The sequence below is a fragment of the Echeneis naucrates genome, chromosome 24 (genome assembly GCF_900963305.1).
Source record: "Echeneis naucrates chromosome 24, fEcheNa1.1, whole genome shotgun sequence".
Taxonomy (NCBI): Eukaryota; Metazoa; Chordata; class Actinopteri; order Carangiformes; family Echeneidae; genus Echeneis; species Echeneis naucrates.
This window is the reverse complement of record NC_042534.1, coordinates 1,227,133-1,247,944: the sequence shown is the minus strand read 5'-3', so window position 1 is coordinate 1,247,944 and position 20,812 is coordinate 1,227,133. Positions and strand designations below refer to the sequence as shown.

At 40.7% G+C, this 20,812-nt stretch overlaps 1 protein-coding gene across 1 annotated transcript; it reads left to right on the top strand.

Annotated features, from left to right (window-relative positions):
- The first annotated feature begins 266 nt into the window (after window positions 1–266).
- Window positions 267–19,923, top strand: LOC115038190 (uncharacterized). Its single transcript, XM_029497065.1, has 16 exons — window positions 267–390; window positions 1,970–2,376; window positions 3,212–4,717; window positions 4,838–5,129; window positions 5,632–5,805; window positions 6,999–7,172; window positions 7,319–7,492; window positions 7,578–7,624; window positions 7,947–8,466; window positions 13,948–14,348; window positions 14,606–16,075; window positions 16,130–16,469; window positions 17,063–17,236; window positions 17,605–17,778; window positions 17,864–17,910; window positions 18,231–19,923. The coding sequence occupies exons 2-16, from the start codon at window positions 1,977–1,979 to the stop codon at window positions 18,755–18,757; spliced, it is 6,420 nt and encodes a 2,139-aa protein (XP_029352925.1). The 5' UTR covers window positions 267–390; window positions 1,970–1,976; the 3' UTR covers window positions 18,758–19,923.
- The last annotated feature ends 889 nt before the right edge of the window (window positions 19,924–20,812 follow it).

The window sequence follows — 20,812 nt, the reverse complement described above, 5'->3', positions numbered from 1 at the left end:
CAAACAACGAACCTCCCCAGGCCGGAACCGAGGCCGGGACCGAGCCCACAACCTCCTTATTCGAGGGCAACAGTGCTAAGCAGTATATGCTGCCCATTTTCAGAACGCAATTGGCAATCCTTCAGTTGTCACATTTAGTCTGATTTAATATGTTTCATTTTAATCAAATAAACAAAGACACATTTCTTTGGAACTTGGCAGTTACTGACTAGTCAGACTGGTTTCTGATGACTCACTGATGTTCGAGAGTTTGACTTTCTGAGTTTTTCTCAGATCAAACTCTGACAGCAGGACTGAAGAGGCAGAACGAGCAGCTTCTTCTCTTCAGATATTTTTTCTGCACATGAAGTTGGAAAGTGTCTCTAAGTCGACCTGAAGTGAGTTCAGCAGGTGAGAATCTGTAAATGTCTGAACAGGATCACTGTTTGAATGCACAATAGACATTTTTACTAGCTACTTGCAGACATTCCTTCCTAAAATACTTCTTTATAATCTCTCACTATTCTATTTAGAATTAGTCATGAATAGTTTGTTCACCTTGTTCTAACGTTAGATTTGCAGAGTACCGCGAAATGTGAAATCGACAAACAAATTCAACCTTTTGAAGGGTTTTATTTTTTTATGGTCACTACAAATTTATCTTGAAACAGAATATTTTATCCACTTAAGTCAATGCTGAAAGCTTAATTGATTTTCTTGAACTGGTGTGCAGGGTTTTATTCAGAGTTGCATCAGAACATACCTGATGGCTTGGATCCATTGAGCTGAGTGAATTTAACACTTATTGTTTACGGAACAGTCTAAGTATTTCCAGATAAAGTGAGTCCATTGAAGGCTTAAAGCTGCACTTTTATTTTTTTTTAATTATTGGGGAGGGGTGGGTTTTGTATTGCAAAACAAAAGCCATGTTTTTCATGCAAAAAAACCCGATCTGTCTGTTCATTGTTTTATTCAGTCTATCCTTTCCAAACTGTTGAACACATGGGCGTTCACGTATTGATGGTATTTGGAATAACTTCAGCAAGTGACTAAAGAAGCAGAATGTTATTAAAATTCATCATTTTGGGGGTAACTGTGAGACAAATAGGTGTTATTGTTTTAGTGTTTGTGCTTGTTGGTATTCAGTGAGTAGATAACTGAGGAACCCAAACTAAGATAAATACTCCGTTATTAGTCGTACAGTGGGGAAATTTGCAGTTAAACTGTTGCAGTATGACTGTACAGTGATCCACTGGACAAACTCACTGTTGCCGGGCACATGGGTCGTTTTGTTTAGTTTCATCAAGACTTTTGTATCCACACTGTGCATCACATTTACAACTTCTGATGAGCTGAGATTCAGGAAATTCGGCATGCATGCACCATCAGGTGGACAAATGGCTGAATCACACCAACTAACCAAAGATTCATCTGGCACTGACTTGGTTTCAAAACAGGCTAGACTACTTTTAACATTTGTAGGATGCTTTTTGATACTTAGACTCTGAAGCTATGAGGATGTGAGTCATCTGCAAATCAGGCACATTCAGACAGAAGGGCCCTGAAAAGAAAAAAAACATGTTTAACCAGGAAATGGTCGAGTGATTACTTTCACAAAAGATGAGATTATTGTCAACAAGTTTGAAACATTTTGATAATGTAGTGAAAGCTAAAAACAAAATTGTTGCAGCTTCAATACATCGAAGGGACTGCTGGTGAAAAATAACTGTGTAAATGCTTAAGTTATAATATCTAATAATGTAGGAGCTTATGTATGATTGGCCCATCATATAGGCGTTTATCTAACACTGGAACTGATTTCATTTTTTGTCAAACTTCAATCTGAAGTATTGGTTGTTTATTTTGATATGTAGTTTTTTTTTTTCCCCTCTATTTTATTTATTTATTTGATTTCTTGTACCAATCACATAAAAAAAAAAAAAATCACATCTGTCTTGAGCACAGTTTTTTTTCTTTTGGATCTTGGCAGGGAAAAGATGGCAGCACCTAAAGAGATCCTCTTGCAGAAGTTGCAAGATTTAGGGAAAGAAGAATTTGAAACATTCAAATGGTACCTGCAGAACCAGGAAGATGTCCAAAAAATCCCAAAGAGTCAACTGGAGAATGCAGACAGGTTGATCACGGTGGATCTAATGGTCCGAACCTACAGTAGAAAATATATTGAAGTTGCTAAAGTGGTTTTGGTGAAGATGAATCAGAACGATCTTGCAGAAGATCTCAAAAAAATTAAAAAAGGTGATCTGGAAAATGCAGACAACTTGGACACAGTGCCTGATAATGACAGAAAAAGCTCTATTGAAGTCCCTGAAGTGAACTCTAAGAAGAATCAGCACACTGTTGTAAAGGATCTCCTTGACCCCCGCTCAAAAATCACAGGTGAGTTATGGAAAGATTAAAACATTTTAAAACAGCATGTTGAAGAGAAGTGATCAAAGTAAGAATCTTTAAGGGCTCCAAAGTGAATGTGAAGTCCAAACATCTTGTTGGGTGGTCCAAAGGAGGTAAGGGACTCTAACAGTTTATTGGCTAAAATATATTTTTCAGGATATATATTTATCTTATTGAATCCAACACCCCGCTTCCAGTACATTTGTTGTATTTCAAATCACATACTAAAACACTAAACAGCAGGTGGTGTACTTGATCACATATTTCTGAAGAGCTAATGCTAATAAGCTAGCTAACTGTTATCTCCTGATTCTTCATGTAGATCCCCAACAAGATGGTGATTCAGCACTGATCGTCAGTGAGACAAAATTTATTAGAATAAATCCAAATGGCGTCAATTTTTATTTATTTATTTATTTATTTATTTTTTAGCAAAGGGCATCACTCAATATGCCATAACAAAGCATGTTGTACTGAGCTGATACAATATTGTAACTAAATATGGCATGAAAAAGGCTTTGTCTTCCCAATTTCTTTTAATGGTAGAGACCTGAATAGGTCAGTGTGTTTGACAGGATTCATTATCCACATATAAACTTTATAGTTCATTTCACTTCACACACGTTACAACTAAAAACAAAATCTTTATGGCCTTTTGTGGGTTCCCTCTGGGTACTCTGCCTCCCCCCCCCCCACGTCCATAGACATGAATGTGGGTGAGCTGCAGCCCCTCAACCATGATGGATAAGCAGTGTAGATAATGGAAAGATGGTGGTTTCTACAATGATCTCGTTTTTTTTTTTTTTTTCTTTTATTCATTTAGAGATTTTCACCAACCCCAAACATAAACTCAAATCTAACCAGAAGAAGAAGTTCCACTGTGTGTTTGAAGGGATCCCTAAAGCAGGAAACCAAACCCTTCTGAATCACATTTACATAGAGCTCTACATCACAGAGGGAGGAACTGGAGAGGTCAAAGAAGAACATGAGGTCAGACAGGTTGAAACAACATCCAGGAAACAGAACAGGCTGGAAACAACAATCAGGCAAGAAGACATCTTTAAAGTCCCACCTGGAAGAAGTGGACCAATCAGAACAGTGATGACAAAGGGAGTGGCTGGCATCGGGAAAACTGTCTTAACTCAGAAGTTCACTCTGGACTGGGCTGAAGACAAAACCAACCAGGACATAGAGTTCACATTTCCCTTCACCTTCAGAGAGCTGAATGTGCTGAAAGAGAAGAAGTTCAGCTTGGTGGAACTTGTTCATCACTTCTTCACTGAAACCAAAGAAGCAGGAATCCGCAAGTTTAATAAATCCCAGGTTGTGTTCATCTTTGACGGTCTGGATGAGTGTCGACTTCCTCTGGACTTCCACAACACTGAGGTCCTGACTGATCCTACAGAGTCCACCTCAGTGGACGTGCTGCTGACAAACCTCATCAGGGGGAAACTGCTTCCCTCTGCTCGCCTCTGGATAACCACAAGACCTGCAGCAGCCAATCAGATCCCTGCTCAGTGTGTTGACATGGTGACAGAGGTCAGAGGGTTCACTGACCACCAACAAGAGGAGTACTTTAGGAAGTGGTTCAGACATGAGGAGCAGACCAGAAAGATCATCTCCCACATCCAGACCTCACAAAGCCTCCACAGTATGTGCCGTATCCCAGTCTTCTGCTGGATCACTGCTACAGTTCTGGAGGAGATGTTGAAGACCAAAGATGGAGGAGAGCTGCCCAAGACCCTGACTGAGATGTACGTCCACTTCCTGGTGGTTCAGTCCAAACTGAAGAACGTCAAGCAAGATGGAGGAGCAGAGACTGATCCACACTGTAGTCCAGAGACCAAGAAGATGTTGAAGTCTCTGGGAAAACTGGCTTTTGAGCAGCTGCAGAAAGGAAACCTGATCTTCTATGAATCAGACCTGACAGAGTGTGGCATCGATATCCAAACAGCATCTGGTTACTCAGGAGTGTTCACACAGATCTTTAGAGAGGAGACGGGGCTGTACCAGGACAAGGTGTTCTGCTTCGTCCATCTGAGTGTTCAGGAGTTTCTGGCTGCTCTTCATGTCCATCAGACCTTCGTCAAGTCTGGAGTCAATCTGATGTCAGAAAAACAAACGGCATCCTGTTTCCCAGATTTTTTTAAAAGCAAACAAAAACCAAGTATGACAAAAAACCTCTACCAGAGAGCTGTGGACGTGGCCTTGCAGAGTCCAAATGGACACCTGGACTTTGTGCTCCGCTTCCTCATGGGTCTTTCACTGCAGACCAATCAAACCCTCCTACGAGGCCTGGTGACACAGACAGGAAGTAGCTCAGAGACCAGTCAAACTCTCCCATGCGACCCTGGGGCACAGACAGAAAATACCTTATCAACCAGTCAAACTCTCCAACGAGGTCTGGGGACACTGACAGGAAGGAGTTCACAGACCAATCAGAAAAAAGTTAAATACATCAAGAAGAAGCTCAGTGAGAATCTGTCACCAGAGAAAAGCATGAATCTGTTTCACTGTCTGAATGAACTGAACGATCGTTCTCTGGTGGAGGAGATCCAAAAGTCCCTGGCATCAGGACGTCTCTCCTTAGATAAAATGTCCTCTGCTCATTGGTCAGCTCTGGTCTTCATCTTACTGTCACCAGAAAAAGATCTGGACGTGTTTGACCTGAAGAAATACTCAGCTTCAGAGGAGGCTCTTCTGAAGCTGCTGCCGGTGGTCAAAGCCTCCAACAAAGCTCTGTATGTGCCGATAAATCCATCTACATCAACTGAATCTTTTTCTTTAGCTGACACCAAAAACATGTTTTTATAAGTTTTATTTCTTTTATTCCTCTTCAGACTGAGTGGCTGTAACCTCTCAGAGAGAAGCTGTAAAGCTCTGTCCTCAGTCCTCAGCTCCCAGTCCTCTACTCTGACAGAGCTGGACCTGAGTGCCAACAAGCTGAAGGATTCAGGAGTGACTCTGCTGTCTGCTGGACTGGAGAGTCCACACTGTGAACTGAAAAGACTCAGGTTTGGTTAAAAAAAAAAAAAATGGTAGAAGTAATAATAATTTATTAATAGCGGAGGGCAGATAGACATGAACCATTATTAAAAAAAAAAAAAAAATCCAGATTTTTTTCATTTACAGTCATACATTCATCAATAACAACAGAATGTGACTAAAACAACACAAAAGATGTCTTACTGTTTTGAAATATGTTGAGACAATCATTCTGTGTTCCCTGGAATTCCTTTTCAGATTGATTGACTGTAACCTCTCAGAGAAAAGCTGTGAGGCGCTGCTCTCAGTCCTCAGCTCCCAGTCTTCTCGTCTGAGAGATCTGGACCTGAGTAACAACGACCTGCAGGATCCTGGAGTGAGGTTTCTGTCTCTTGCGCTGGGGCGTCCACACTGTGAGCTGGAGACTCTCAGGTAAGTGTTTAACCATTGTCCTTTTTTCCATCTTTCTTTAAATGTGTGATATAAATTGGTGAAATGTTAAGTTTCTAAACAGTTTTTCTGCAATTCTTCTTCAGACTGAGTTTCTGTAACCTCTCAGAGAGAGGCTGTAAAGCTCTGTCCTCAGTCTTCAGCTCCAAGTCCTCTAGTCTGAGAGATCTGGACCTGAGTAACAACAAGCTGAAGGATTCTGGAGTGAAGCTTCTGTCTGATGGACTCAAGAGTTCACACTGCAGACTAAGTGGGCTCAGGTTAGGTTTTTATTTTATTTATTTATTTTTTTGGTTTTTGTTTTTTAATGTGGCCTGACAATTATTACTTGATAAGAATGGTGTAAAATGCTAAAACCAACAAAAATTATCAATTAATATAATGTGGAACAACACTGAGGGATAATTCAGATAAATCAACCATAGCAGCATTCAGATTACACTTTGTGATTCCTGGTGCTCCTCCTGTTGTACGATATCCCGGTCTTGGAGGGCTGACTCAGCCTGCTAAGTTGCTGTCGATGGAGTCCACTTCCTTCCTGTGTTCAGGATCGGAGCTGTTGGCCACACATGGGTCCCATCATTCTGTCAGAGTCATGTCCAGTTGTGAAGGCTCGTGGAGAGATGGTACAGCCTGCCACGACACCTTTTTCGAACGGCTACTGTGCTGTGGTGTACTCGCTTTTGTTGTCAGTCGTGGTTACAAGTCAGGGAAGTAGGTTCTGATGAGGGCTGTGATAGGTTCTGGGACCCAAAAGAACTTTAATGCTGTCTATAGGTGGTCATGGGGAACAGAGGTGAATGCCTTTGGGATGTCAAGAGCTCGCATCTCTCTTGTAGCCTGGATTTGTTGCTCAGTCATATTGGTATTCTCCAGACACCCACAGAAGCTTGGGATCCCTGCTTTCTGTCTATTGATGAAGTTGCTTCTCTGTAGGTAGGCAGATAACTTGTGAAGATCTTCCCATCAACCTTCAGTAGGCTGATTTAGTAACATTTCTTAACGTCCAAAATGTTTTCCTTTGGGATTTGGATGCCTACTGCCCCAACCAATTCTTTGGTGTTTCTCTCTTCAACCATACCATCTGCTTAATGCCATTTGGGAGGAGGGGCTCTTCCCTCATAGAACGGTGGGCAAATACTGTTAAATATGTCTTTTCTGTATCCTGTTTTCAGACTGAGTGGCTGTAGCCTCTCAGAGAGAAGCTGTGAAGCTCTGTCCTCAGTCCTCAGCTCCCAGTCCTCTAGTCTGAGAGATCTGGACCTGAGTAACAACAACCTGCTGGATTCAGGAGTGAAGCTTCTGTCTGATGGACTGAAGAGTCCACACTGTGAACTGGAGACTCTCAGGTCAGGATTTGATCTTATCTCAGGGGTTTTTATGTAACAGCTCTTTTAATTCAGTCAACTATCCGGATGGTGAGAAACTCCAAGAAGACCTGACCTGATCAGTCAGCCTTCTTCTCATCAACACTGGTTGTTTTGTCTGTCTTCAGTCTGTCAGGATGTCTGGTCACAGAGGAAGGCTGTTCTGCTCTGGCCTCAGCTCTGAGCTCCAACCCCTCCCATCTGAGAGAACTGGACCTGAGCTTCAATAATCCAGGAGACTCAGGAGTGAAGCTTCTTTCTGCTGGACTGGAGGATCCAGGCTGGAGACTGGACACTCTCAGGTATGGACAGATGGACAGACAACAGCAGCTCTCACTCTGTTTCTCTGTCTCTCTGACTAACTGAGGACTCTGTTTCTTCCTCCAGGGTGGACCATGGTGGACCACAGAGAATGAGACTTGGTCTGAGGAAGTGTGAGTGTGTTTTCACTTTGATTCATGTTACAGTAGACTGAAGTACAAAGATGAATTTCTCCAGTTTCATTCAGCATCAACACTCCATGTGTTTATTGATGTGGATTTCCATCAGCCGTCATCTTTGGCTCCACAGCAGAAACAAAGCAGAACATTGCTGCCATCTTGACTCTCATGTTCAGTAACTGTTGATGTTCTAACTGGGTTTTTGGGTTTAAATTTAATGTAGTCAAACATTATTCACAGCTGATGAAATTGAAGTTTGAATGATTCACTGATAAATCAACAGATGATAAACTGAAGCTGTTGTTCTCTCAATCAGATGCCTGTGAACTGGAACTGGACACAAACACGGTGAACAGAAACCTGAAACTGTCTGACAACAACAGGAGAGTGACATATGTGAGGGAGCATCAGTCGTATCGTAATCATCCAGACAGATTTGACTTCTGGCCTCAGCTGCTGTATAAAAATGGTCTGACTGGTCGCTGTTACTGGGAGGTTGAGTGGAGTGGAAAGGTTCATATCTCAGTGAGTTACAGAGGAATCAGAAGGAAAAAATCCACTGATGACTGTTTTTTTGGAAAAAATGATCAGTCGTGGAGTCTGATGTGCTCTGATGATGGCTACTCTGTCTGCCATGACAACAAAAAAACCTCCATCTCCTCCTCTGTCTCTCACAGAGTAGCAGTGTATTTAGATTATCGTGCTGGCTCTCTGTCCTTCTACAGCGACTGCTCTGACTCATTGTTCCACCTCCACACCTTCCACACAGCATTCTCTGAACCTCTGTATCCTGGGTTCTGGATCTCTTCTGGTTCCTCAGTGTCTCTGTGTGGTCTGTAGGTCAGAGTCTCTCCTGTGGACAGAAACCTTTCTGACTGCAGCTCAGCGGCTGAAGTCAAAGTTAACTCTGTTCACCATCAGACGCTCTGCACTGTGAAGCAGATCTAAACTTTTCTAATTCTAATTTTTCTGATTTCATCACTTTGATCACAATTTTAACACTTTTGGAAAATGATTTTCATTCTTTTTGATGATTTTAGTGTCAGTTGACTGCTGTTGTTGTGTGGACTGGACGTCACTGCTCTCACACTGAATATACAGGAAACATTTCAATTGGAACCAAAGTGTATTCATTGGTTTATTGTTTTGATTCAAGCTTTGCATATTCTGAATTTGATAATCCAGGTCCGGATTTAAGAGTCAGGAATGATTTGTATGAACAGATGTTTTTGTAGAAGTGTAAATGAAACATGTCCTGTCCGGGTCTCTGCAGGAATGTATTTTTAATGTCAAAATTAAACATACAGTTTCCTTATCAGCAAAGAGTTATGTCTTTCTTTGATGAATGGACCTATAGATTGACTGTTTTCATTCTGATGCTGAATTAGAACAAATCAATCACATAAACATATCCACATGAAAGAATTTATTCTTCCATCTTCTTCTAAACAATTGGATTCACCTTTAGTAGTATAAAGAAGCATCTAATGAAATTCCAGCTTCAAGGTTCAACCAAGATATTCGCACAAGAATTTGAACTTGTGCATTTATTTTCAAAATCAAGACTTTAGAGTATTTGTAATATTTTACCAATCCTTAAAAATTTGAATGATTCTCTACTGCTGACAGCTGAGCTGAAACACTTCACTTCAGATTTCAGCTCACATTGAGCTTCTGGAGTTTTCTCCTCTTTCCACTGAAAAAGGGCCCGGAATGAGAAAGTGGTGTCACCTTTCTAACATGGAGCAACTTTGGACTCAATAAAATTAATCTGGAAAACTCCCATTAGTTGGCAAAGTCTGTCAAATTCCCACTAAAATGTCCCGATGTGTTCAGCTGTTTATATCTCCTTTGACATCAAGTTAAATTCTGTTTTCTGCAAACTACTGCTGACACTAAAATGCAGCTAAATGAAGCGGATATTTATTTATCTTTATCTAAAAGTATTATTTCGGCGGTATTTCCAAATCTCGCGATACTTCACGGACACCTGTTGGCCCGCCGCGGTCAAGATGGCGGCTGAGCGGGAAAAGGTGCAGAGCCGTCAGTCGGTGGAGCTTTAAAACAGAAAGTTTTAGTTCGGAGTGTTTCCGGCTCAATCAGTCCGACTCCGTGTTCACCGGCTCTGTGAGTGTCCGGCTGGACTTCCTTCTCCTCGGTGTGTCGGTAAGTTGATGCTCCGTCATGTTACATTCTGTTTCCATCAGGGAGCAGCTCCGCTAGCATGCTAACGTTAGCTAACCGGCTGCTGTCAGGCTAACGATGCTAACGCTAGCTGGAGGTGCTAACGGTTGGAGCTGTGACAGTAATTCTAAATGAAAAGAAACTAAATTAATACGGTATCAACAGCATTTCCAGTTCCAGATAATAGATGAATTCACTAAAGTGTGGAGTCCCAGACAGCCTGTGTGAAGTCTCCATGGACTTCCTGTAAACTCAGTTATTGCTCAGTGATCTGGACTTTCTTTGGTTCTTTGTGATTTTTCCTGTTTTCAGTTTGGCAGCAGCTGCTTCACAGTCAGGACCTGAAGCACAGACTGAAGATTTTAAAACAGGCAGAACAACTGTGGGCAGCTTTTTGGGTTTTAAAGCTGTATGGAAACAGCAGCAGCCACTGACACATCCTGAGAAACCTACTTAATCTGCCAGTCTTTGTTCTGTGGATTTCTCTTAAAGCTGCCTGAACTTGTCAGACTGACCTCCAGTTATTAGCTGTATTAAGTTTGATCAATCAGAAAAATATATATCCCCATTATTTCACCTCTTTTAAATCTTCTCCTGAGCTGAAATTCAGCACATTAGAGGATTTGTTGTTCCATCTGCTGGACAATTAGTAGAACTTTATAATCTCTGTGTTCCTTTGGCACAGACTGTTTACTCTCCAGGTTAGACTGGTTTTGTTGTCAGTCTGAGGTTTAGTTTTTTCTATAAGTGGACTCTGCAGTTCTTGAGAATTTGACTCATCCTCTTGTCATTTCATGTCCAATCAAACTGACAGTTCAAAGTGCAGAAAAAATTCCCCTGAGGCAGCTGGGAAATGATCCAGTTCTCCATCAGGCAATCCGTCGCTGGTCTTCAGTCCATAACTGGTTCAGTTACACTCCAGTCAGGTTCAAGATTGTCAGCAATGTCCAGTGTCCAAGTTTTTGGAACAGTTCACTTGTAATACTGGACCTCCAGTTAACAGTTATGAGGCCATTGATTGTTTTAAAATTTCATCATGACATAGAAGTCCACATTGTTGCAGCACATTTACATCTTTTTCTGCTTAGCTGATACTGAAGGACATTAGATGTGTTGTTGCATCTAGTGAACAAATAGCAAAATCACATCTGGCACAGATTTGGTTTCTACACAGGTTAGGCAGGTTTTAATGGTAATCTGTTGGTTAAGGTATGAGGGTGTGACTTTTCCTTAGATAGAACTGTCAAAGAGGACTGATGAGGCAAAAAAAGTAGATTCTTTTCAGATGTTTCCTGAACAGCATGAAATTGTAAGTTGACCTGAAGTGAATTGGACAAACTTGGACAAACTTGTTTGAACAAATTTAGCTCTTACTGTAAATGATACAGATACAGTGAATCAATTGAAGTTTTAATGCTGCACTCCTTGTTTTACTGACGTAAATTCAAAGTCAACTTGGGGGTGCAGTCCAGAGTGTTATGTTTCAGGCTCAAAGTATTCATTAGAATGCCATAAAATAGAACACCATCAATTTTCACATTTTGTTTAATCAAAAGTGTCACATGCATCAAATCAGTGCTCCATCAACACATTGATCTCATTTTCTGGAACTTGGTGGTTACTAACAGGTCAGACTGGATTCTGATGTTTTTTAGCCTCTGAAGTTATGAGGATGTAACTTTTCCTCAGATCAAACTCTCAAACAGGACTGAGGAGGGAGAATGAGCAGCTTCTTCTCTTCAGATATTTTCTCCGCACATGAAGTTGGAAAGTGTTTCTAAGTCGACCTGAAGTGAGTTCAGCAGGTGAGAATCTGTAAATGTCTGATCAGGATCACTTTGACTGGGCAGTAGACTTTTTTTTTACCTGTCATCCTTCCATCCTCTCCTCCTTCCTATTTACCTATCTTTATAATCTACTATTATCTATAATGAATGCTGCATAGTTTGACAGTGAGTCTATTGAAGGTTATCTGCGCTCCTTGTTTTTATCACTTGGGGCAAAAAATAAGAAAATAAATAATCAATTAAGCAATAAGCAATTCAGCAATTGCAAAACAAATGTTTTATTGAATGTAATCCATGTTACTGATGGAAACTAATTTATCCATTCATCGTTGGTCATTTTATTTATCAAGTATGTTGTAGTTAAACTGTTGAACAGTTGATAGTTGGAACAACTTCAGCCTTTGAATGAAGAATCATGTTTCTGTTCAAATTAATTTTTTCTTTTGGTATTTGTGGTTTCTTTGGATTTATACACTAACTGTTTTTACACTTTACACAATGATTTTTCAGTAGAAACTATTTATTTCTAAATGGGCCAATATTATGAATTATTCAGTGTTTGTAGTTGTATGTATTTAATGGATAATAAACAAAATTGATTGCCTTAATATTTATGTTAAAAAATATATATTCAACAACTGTTGCGTTACCCAAAGAAATTTAAAGTCAGCACGAGGATGCAGTGCAGTGTATTTTGTGTCAGGCTCAAACAAAGAAATGTTCACAAAAATACAGTGAAATAGAATAGAAATTCTGAAATCGTCTCATCGTTTCATCAATAATGTGACATGAATTCAAACAAAACACATCCCACTGTGAATGGTCAGTTCACACTATCGAGTGGAGAGAAAGACGCACCATCAGATCTGGGATTAATTTCTCTGGAACTTGGTGGTTACGAACAGGTCAGACTGGTTTCTTAATAAGACACATTTGTTTTTTAGCCTCTAAAGTTATGAGACTGTGACTTTTCCTCAGATCAAACTCTCAGAGCAGACTGAGGAGGGACAACGAGCAGCTTCTTCTCTTTTGAAGTTTTCTCCGCATATGAAGTTGGAAAGAGTCTCTAAGTCGACCTGAAGTGAGTTCAGCAGGTGAGAATCCGTAAATGTCTGATCAGGATCACTGTGATCACAAATTGTTCCGTTACTGGATGGTAGATATTTTTACCTCCTACCTACTTTCCTTCCTTCCCCTATATCTACCTTAACTGAAACAGAAATCTTTATCAGCTTTAATGATAAAACATCAACAGATTTCCTTGAATTGGTGTGCATTCACTTACAGAAATCAGATCAGAACTGGTCTGACGGCTTGGAATAATTTGGCTGAGGGAATTTAACTCTTACTGTTAATGGTCTTAGCATTTCCAGATACGAGTCGATTGAGGGTTGAAATCTGCACTCTTTGTTTTAATTGTTGGGATTAATTTCAAGCAAAAAAATTGAATCACAAAACATCAATTTAGGAGTCACAAAACAAATAAGCCTTTAAATCAAATACAAAAATGTGTCATGTTGCTCTTGGGGGGGATCCATCTGTTGATTAGTCTTTACTGTGTTTATTAATTCATATTCAAATTTTTACTCGTAGGTATTCAGTGAGTAGATGACCAACAAACTTTAATTCCACATTATTTCAGCAAATTTGCATCTTCGTCTGCTGAGCTGATAATCTGGACATTCGATGTTACACCATCTACCGGACAAATAGCAGAACTACTTTCTCCTAACTAAGGATTCCTCTGGCACTGACTCGGTTTCAATCACAGGTTAGACAAGTTTTGAATTTTCTAAGATGTTTTGTGCTACTTGGAAATTATGAGGATGTGACTCATCCAAATCAGACACCAGGGCCCTGAAAGGCCGTCTTGGAAAACTTGTGCTTATGAGGGATCCTCTTACAATCCACACTCTGCGCTCAATTGGGGCGTCCTCAAACTTTGATGCCATTCTCTGAGACATTTGATTGGCCAGAGGGCCGTGCCTTTTGATTTGGTGATGTCAATTTTTCAATTTTTAAGCATAACCTGCTCCAGAGAAAGTTAGCCATAAGATACAAAATAAATATATCTTTACAGAGATGTTTTAGTAAATGTGCTCTTAAAAGTTCTTTGTTGATGGTGGATGAGACGCAGTCTTTTTCATCCTGTCAGGAACAGCTCAAACAGACTGAGGAGCCATCTAGTGGATAATCAAATCACTGGATGAGAGTGATCTAACGTTTAATAATCTATATGTGCTTGAATTTATTGTATTTGAAATACTGCAACTGACCAATCCCAAAAGAAAAATCATATACTATGTTTGTAACAAACAGTTTTATTTATCTTTTGGATCTTGGCAGGGAAAAGATGTCATCATTTGACAGCACATCTCTGCAGGAGATGCTCTTGCAGAAGCTGCAGAATTTGGGCACAGATGACTTTAAAACATTTAAATGGTACCTGCAGCAGAACCAGGTCCTACAAGACGTCCCAGGAATCCCAAAGTGTAAACTGGAGAGTGCAGACAGATTGGACACTGTCGATGTAATGGTCCGTACATACAGTAGAAATTACACTGAAGTGGCTAAAGTGATTTTGGTAAAGATGAATCAGAATGATCTTGCTGAAGACTTCCCAGAAATCGTAAAGAACACACTGGAGAAAGCAGAGAGTGTGGAAGCAGCGTCCCTTAACGGCAGACAAAATTCAAGTGAAATTAATGATGTGGAAGAACTCCCAGACACCCCCACACAAGCTAAAGGTAAGTTATGGAAACATTTAAACGTTTTAAAATGGGATGTTGGAGAGTGATCAAAGTAAGATGGAAGACAGGCCTCTTTAGTTGTGACAGATGTAAGAGAATAATTGATTGCGCTTCACACACCAACATAAGAAGAAATCTTCATGGCCTTTGGTTTGGTTCCCTCAAGCATGATGGATAAGCAGTATACAATAATGGACAGATGGTTGTTTCTACAATGGTATCTGATTTATGATATTCTGTCTTTATTTATTCAGTGATTCTCACAGACCCTAAAGGTAAACTCAAATTGAACCTGAAGAAGAAGTTCCACTCTGTGATTCAGGGGATCGCTAAAGCAGGAAACCAAACCCTTCTGAATCAGATCTTCGCAGAGCTCTACATCACAGAGGGAGGAACTGGAGAGGTCAATGAGGAACATGAGATCAGACAGATTGAAACAACATCCAGGAAACAGAACAGACCAGAAACAATCATCAGACAAGAAGACATCTTTAAAGTCCCACCTGGAAGAAGTGGACCAATCAGAACAGTGATGACAAAGGGAGTGGCTGGCATCGGGAAAACTGTCTTAACTCAGAAGTTCACTCTGGACTGGGCTGAAGACAAAACCAACCAGGACATAGAGTTCACATTTCCCTTCACCTTCAGAGAGCTGAATGTGCTGAAAGAGAAGAAGTTCAGCTTGGTGGAACTTGTTCATCACTTCTTCACTGAAACCAAAGACGGAGGAATCTGCAGCTTTGATCAGTTCCAGGTTGTGTTCATCTTTGACGGTCTGGATGAGTGTCGACTTCCTCTGGACTTCCACAACACTGAGGTCCTGACTGATCCTACAGAGTCCACCTCAGTGGACGTGCTGCTGACAAACCTCATCAGGGGGAAACTGCTTCCCTCTGCTCGCCTCTGGATAACCACAAGACCTGCAGCAGCCAATCAGATCCCTCCTCAGTGTGTTGACATGGTGACAGAGGTCAGAGGGTTCACTGACTCCCAGAAGGAGGAGTACTTCAGGAAGAGGTTCAGACATGAGGAGCAGACCAGCAGGATCATCTCCCACATCAAGACCTCACAAAGCCTCCACAGTATGTGCCGTATCCCAGTCTTCTGCTGGATCACTGCTACAGTTCTGGAGGAGATGTTGAAGACCAAAGATGGAGGAGAGCTGCCCAAGACCCTGACTGAGATGTACGTCCACTTCCTGGTGGTTCAGTCCAAACTGAAGAACGTCAAGCAAGATGGAGGAGCAGAGACTTATCCACACTGTAGTCTAGAGACCAAGAAGATGTTGAAGTCTCTGGGAAAACTGGCTTATGAGCAGCTGCAGAAAGGAAACCTGATCTTCTATGAATCAGACCTGACAGAGTGTGGCATCGATATCCAAACAGCATCTGGTTACTCAGGAGTGTTCACACAGATCTTTAGAGACGAGACGGGGCTGTACCAGGACAAGGTGTTCTGCTTCGTCCATCTGAGTGTTCAGGAGTTTCTGGCTGCTCTTCATGTTCAACTGACCTTCTCCAAGACTGGAGTCAATCTGATGTCAGAAGAAAATTCAACAACCCGAATGTCTAAATTTCTTAGAATGGTACCTACATCTGGAAAAACTCCATCTGTCTACCAGAGAGCTGTGGACGTGGCCTTACAGAGTCCAAATGGACACCTGGACTTGTTCCTCCGCTTCCTCATGGGTCTTTCACTGCAGACCAATCAAATTCTCTTAAGAGGCCTGGTGACACTTAGTGGAAACAGCTCACAGACCAACCAAACTCTCCTACGAGGCCTGGTGACACAGACAGTAAGTAGCTCACAGACCAATCAGGAAACAGCCCAGTACATCAGAAAGAAGATGGATGAGAATCTGTCTCCAGAGAAAAGCATCAATCTGTTTCACTGTCTGAATGAACTGAATGATCGTTCTCTGGTGGAGGAGATCCAACAGTCCCTGAGATCAGGACGTCTCTCCACAGATGAGCTGTCTCCTGCTCAATGGTCAGCTCTGGTCTTCCTCTTACTGTCATCAGAAAAAGATCTGGACGTGTTTGACCTGAAGAAATACTCAGCTTCAGAGGAGGCTCTTCTGAAGCTGCTGCCGGTGGTCAAAGCCTCCAACAAAGCTCTGTATGTGCCGATAAATCCATCTACATCAACTGAATCTTTTTCTTTAGCTTGTTTTTTAATCACTTTCTCCTGTTTTGTTGAATCCTCTTCAGACTGAGTGGCTGTAACCTCTCAGAGAAAAGCTGTAAAGCTCTGTCCTCAGTCCTCAGCTCCCAGTCCTCTAGTCTGAGAGACCTGGACCTGAGTAACAACAAGCTGAGGGATTCTGGAGTGACACTTCTGTCCGTTGGATTGGAGAGTCCACAATGTGAGCTGGAAACTCTCAGGTTAGTGTTTGTTGAGTCAATAGATAGACAACATTGGGGAAAATATTACATGAACTACTGAAATTTATACAAATAAAGTGGAAGAAATTGAGAGATAATGATTTTATTAACAAAAATATTGCATTTCTTCATTTAACTTTGTCAGTAAAACATCCATCAAATCAGAAATTTAACTGTTTTTATTTCTTATAGAACTTTCTTTCTTGTATATTTCTTATTTTAAATGGTTGTTTTTCATCACATTTCTTTGCACCAAAATAACTTTTTTGGAAGTAGTGTCTGCATAACATTAATTTAGCCTTTTCTTTGTCTTAAATTCCTCTTCAGGCTGAGTGGTTGTCACATCTCTGAGAGAGGCTGTGAAGCTCTGTCCTCAGTCCTCAGCTCCCAGTCCTCTAGTCTGAGAGAGCTGGACCTGAGTGACAACAACCTGCAGGATTCAGGAGTGAAGCTCCTGTCCGATGGATTGGAGAGTCCACACTGCAGACTGGAAATTCTGGGGTCAGAACTCGTATCATATTTTTTCCTTTTTTTTTTTTTGTTTTGTTTGCTTGTTTTTATAAAAAGCTTCATGCTCCATTAACTCACAACCTGTAGAACACACCTTACAAGTTGTTCATTCAGTGCTTGCTGTTCAGCATCTATAGACTTATTTATGTTATTTGTCAGTCTTGCTCATTTACATGGCAGTTTTCATAAGTTAATTATAGTCAGAGTGGCACTAATCAAATGCATAGTCAAGTAATTGGATGGTGATGGGAAAACTCCAAGACCTGGTTGGTGAATAATCACCTACCAAAGTCAGTGATTAAAGTCTTCCTGGGTCACATAGATTCGACCTTCTAATATATGGATGTGTCTGTCTTCAGTCTGTTAGGATGTCTGGTCACAGAGGAAGGCTGTTCTTCTCTGGCCTCAGCTCTGAGCTCCAACCCCTCCCATCTGAGAGAACTGGACCTGAGCTTCAATAATCCAGGAGGCTCAGGAATGAAGCTTCTTTCTGCTGGACTGGAGGATCCAGGCTGGAGACTGGACACTCTCAGGTATGGACAGATGGACAGACAACAGCAGCTCTCACTCTGTTTCTCTGTCTCTCCGACTAACTGAGGACTCTGTTTCTTCCTCCAGGGTGGACCATGGTGGACCACAGAGAATGAGACTTGGTCTGAGGAAGTGTGAGTGTGTTTTCACTTTGATTCATGTTACAGTAGACTGAAGTACAAAGATGAATTTCTCCAGTTTCATTCAGCATCAACACTCCATGTGTTTATTGATGTGGATCTCCATCAGCCGTCATCTTTGGCTCCACAGCAGAAACAAAGCAGAACATTGCTGCCATCTTGACTCATGTTCAGTAACTGTTGATGTTCTAACTGGGTTTTTGGGTTTAATTTTAATGTAGTCAAACATTATTCACAGCTGATGAAATGGAAGTTTGAATGATTCACTGATAAATCAACAGATGATAAACTGAAGCTGTTGTTCTCTCCATCAGATGCCTGTGAACTGGAACTGGACACAAACACGGTGAACACAAACCTGAAACTGTCTGACAACAACAGGAAGGTGACACATGTGACAGAAGAGCAGTCGTACCCTGATCACCCAGACAGATTTGGCGACTGGTCCCAGCTGCTGTGTAAAAATGGTCTGACTGGTCGCTGTTACTTGGAGTTTGGATGGAAAGGAAAGGTTTACATCTCAATGAGTTACAGAGGAATCAGAAGGAAAGGATTCACTAACGACTGTGTGTTTGGAAGAAACGATCAGTCGTGGTGTCTGAGATGCTCTGATGATGACGGTTACTCTGTCTGTCACAGCAACAGAGAAACCTCCATCTCCTCCTCTGTCTCTCACAGAGTAGCGGTGTATTTAGATTATCGTGCTGGCTCTCTGTCCTTCTACAGCGACTCTGCCAAGTCACTGATCCACCTCCACACCTTCCACACCACCTTCAAAGAACCTCTGTATCTCGGGTTCTGGGTGTTACCTGGTTCGTCGGTGTCTGTGTGCCGTCTGTAGGTCAGCTCTGCCTCCGACTCTAAACGTTTGTCAAAGGGATAAAATCAGACAAATTAATGTTTAAACACTTTTAGTCTACGTGGTTGTTGTTCTAAGTTCACTCTGCTGTTGTTCGGATCCAGTTCAACTTTAAAAGAACAGTTTGTCTTTTAAAGAGACACCAGCTTCTGTCCTTTGGTTTAAAGGGGGGCGGGGTGGGATTTTACTTTGGTTTCTGTTTTGCCACCAGTGAAACTACATGTTGAGTTACATCTGATTATTCTGTAGTGTTTTGGGGGGCGGTGTGTCTTTTAGCTTCTGATACATATATATATATATTTTATTTTATTTTTTTTTTTTTAGAGTAATTACTTTGAACATGTCTCTTGAACCATCCACTGCTGATTTGTGCACCTTTGTCCAAGTCATTTGGTTCAAAATGTAACTCACTAAATAAATAAACAATCTCATTATCCATTAATTTTGTGCCTTCCGACATGAGTGGAGTTCTGGTGTCGAATGTTTAAAAGAGCAAACTTCGCCTACATGAACATTCTGCTCCTTTATATCCAACACATACACTTTACATCTTTAACTTATTGTTTTGGGGGTCTATTCTTTTTTTTTTTCATCCAGAACACATGAAACCATAAAATTAAACATTACATTCGTCATCTGATGGATCACATGGTCGCTGTGATTACTCACCATTCTTAATTACATAATTCCAGCTATCGTTGGAGCAGAAGTGTAGAAGAGGAGCTGAGAGGGTCCATGGTGTGTCCCCTCCCTCTGTCCCAGACGCTGCAGAAACAGGACACAAACATCGTCCATAATCTTTTTGAGCTGCTGCCATCAGACAAAAGCTTCAGAAACCAGCAGAATGCTCAGCAGCTTTCTGCCACATCGTCACTTTAAACTGGGACAAGCCTCCATTTTATTCTATTTATATTTACCTTATGCTGTTTTATCTCTTTTAGCATTTTTATTTATTTTTTATTGTCTTTTTTATATTTGGCAGCGGTCACGTAAAGAAACACATTTTCAGTTTGTCTGTACTACGCTGTGGTCACAGAGAAAATAACACCTGATTTGATTTGGTATTTGTTTTAACATTTAATTATTCTGAGTGATCCAAATGAAGAACATTTGCTCTTTATTAAGAATTTGTAGTAAATATGGGATGAATGGATTAATGAAACTGAACATTTCTTCGTCAAAATAAAAACATAAAGCAGTTTTCATCGACGTGTCCTGATTGGGAATCAAGTACAATTATTATTTAAGAATATTTGGAAATGATTATTATATTTACTTCAAATCAAAATAAGTGTAATAGGTCTGAAGGGATTTAATGTCTGCTTCAGAAATAGGTTTCCTTAAATATAAAACATTTAAATTCCGCTTTACACAAACTTCTGATGATCTAATGAGCCGTTTTGTTTGTCTTTAAAGACAAACCGACAATCAGGAGCGGATCGTTATTTACCTCTATGACGTCACAGGACGCGTCAGGAAGCAGGAAGCTACTAGAAGGCGATTTAAGGGTGCCGCAAAGGGACAAAATGACAGCAAGCGATTATTGCGATTCAATAAATAAATAAATAAACCAACATGTCGATTCGGGCAGTTTTTGTTGTTCGCGACAAACTCGTTCACGCTAACATTCCCGAAATAAACATTGTTCAGATTAACATAAATACATTTTAAACTTTCACTGGTTTGTATTTTGCCGACAGGGCGGCCATTTTGTTTTTCATATCGGTCCTTTAACCTTTAAACATTATATTTAATCCTGTTAAATTCAAAGCACAAAAATAAATGTTTGTTTCTCAAACTGCACAATCAGTTTAATTTAACGAGCCCCCCCCCTTTTTTTTTTGTTATTTAATAAAAGTTAAGCTATCAGCTAGCCAAAGTCTCTGGGATCTCCTGATGGGCGACACTTTACTTTTATTTTTCCAATCAAAACGACGACAGTGTGCAGTTTGTTTATTTTAAAGCACAAACGCTGCCTCTTCGCCATGAACACAGTTAAACAGGACACACACACATTTTAACAAACCTGAAAAGTGC

Excerpts from the sequence above, each read along its gene's own strand:
- LOC115038190 (XM_029497065.1), top strand. The coding sequence starts at position 1,977 with ATGGCAGCACCTAAAGAGATCCTCTTGCAGAAGTTGCAAGATTTAGGG. Across the intron at positions 16,470-17,062 it reads AAAGCCTCCAACAAAGCTCT|GCTGAGTGGTTGTCACATCT; the intron begins GTATGTGCCGAT and ends ATTCCTCTTCAG. Across the intron at positions 17,779-17,863 it reads TGGAGACTGGACACTCTCAG|GGTGGACCATGGTGGACCAC; the intron begins GTATGGACAGAT and ends TTCTTCCTCCAG.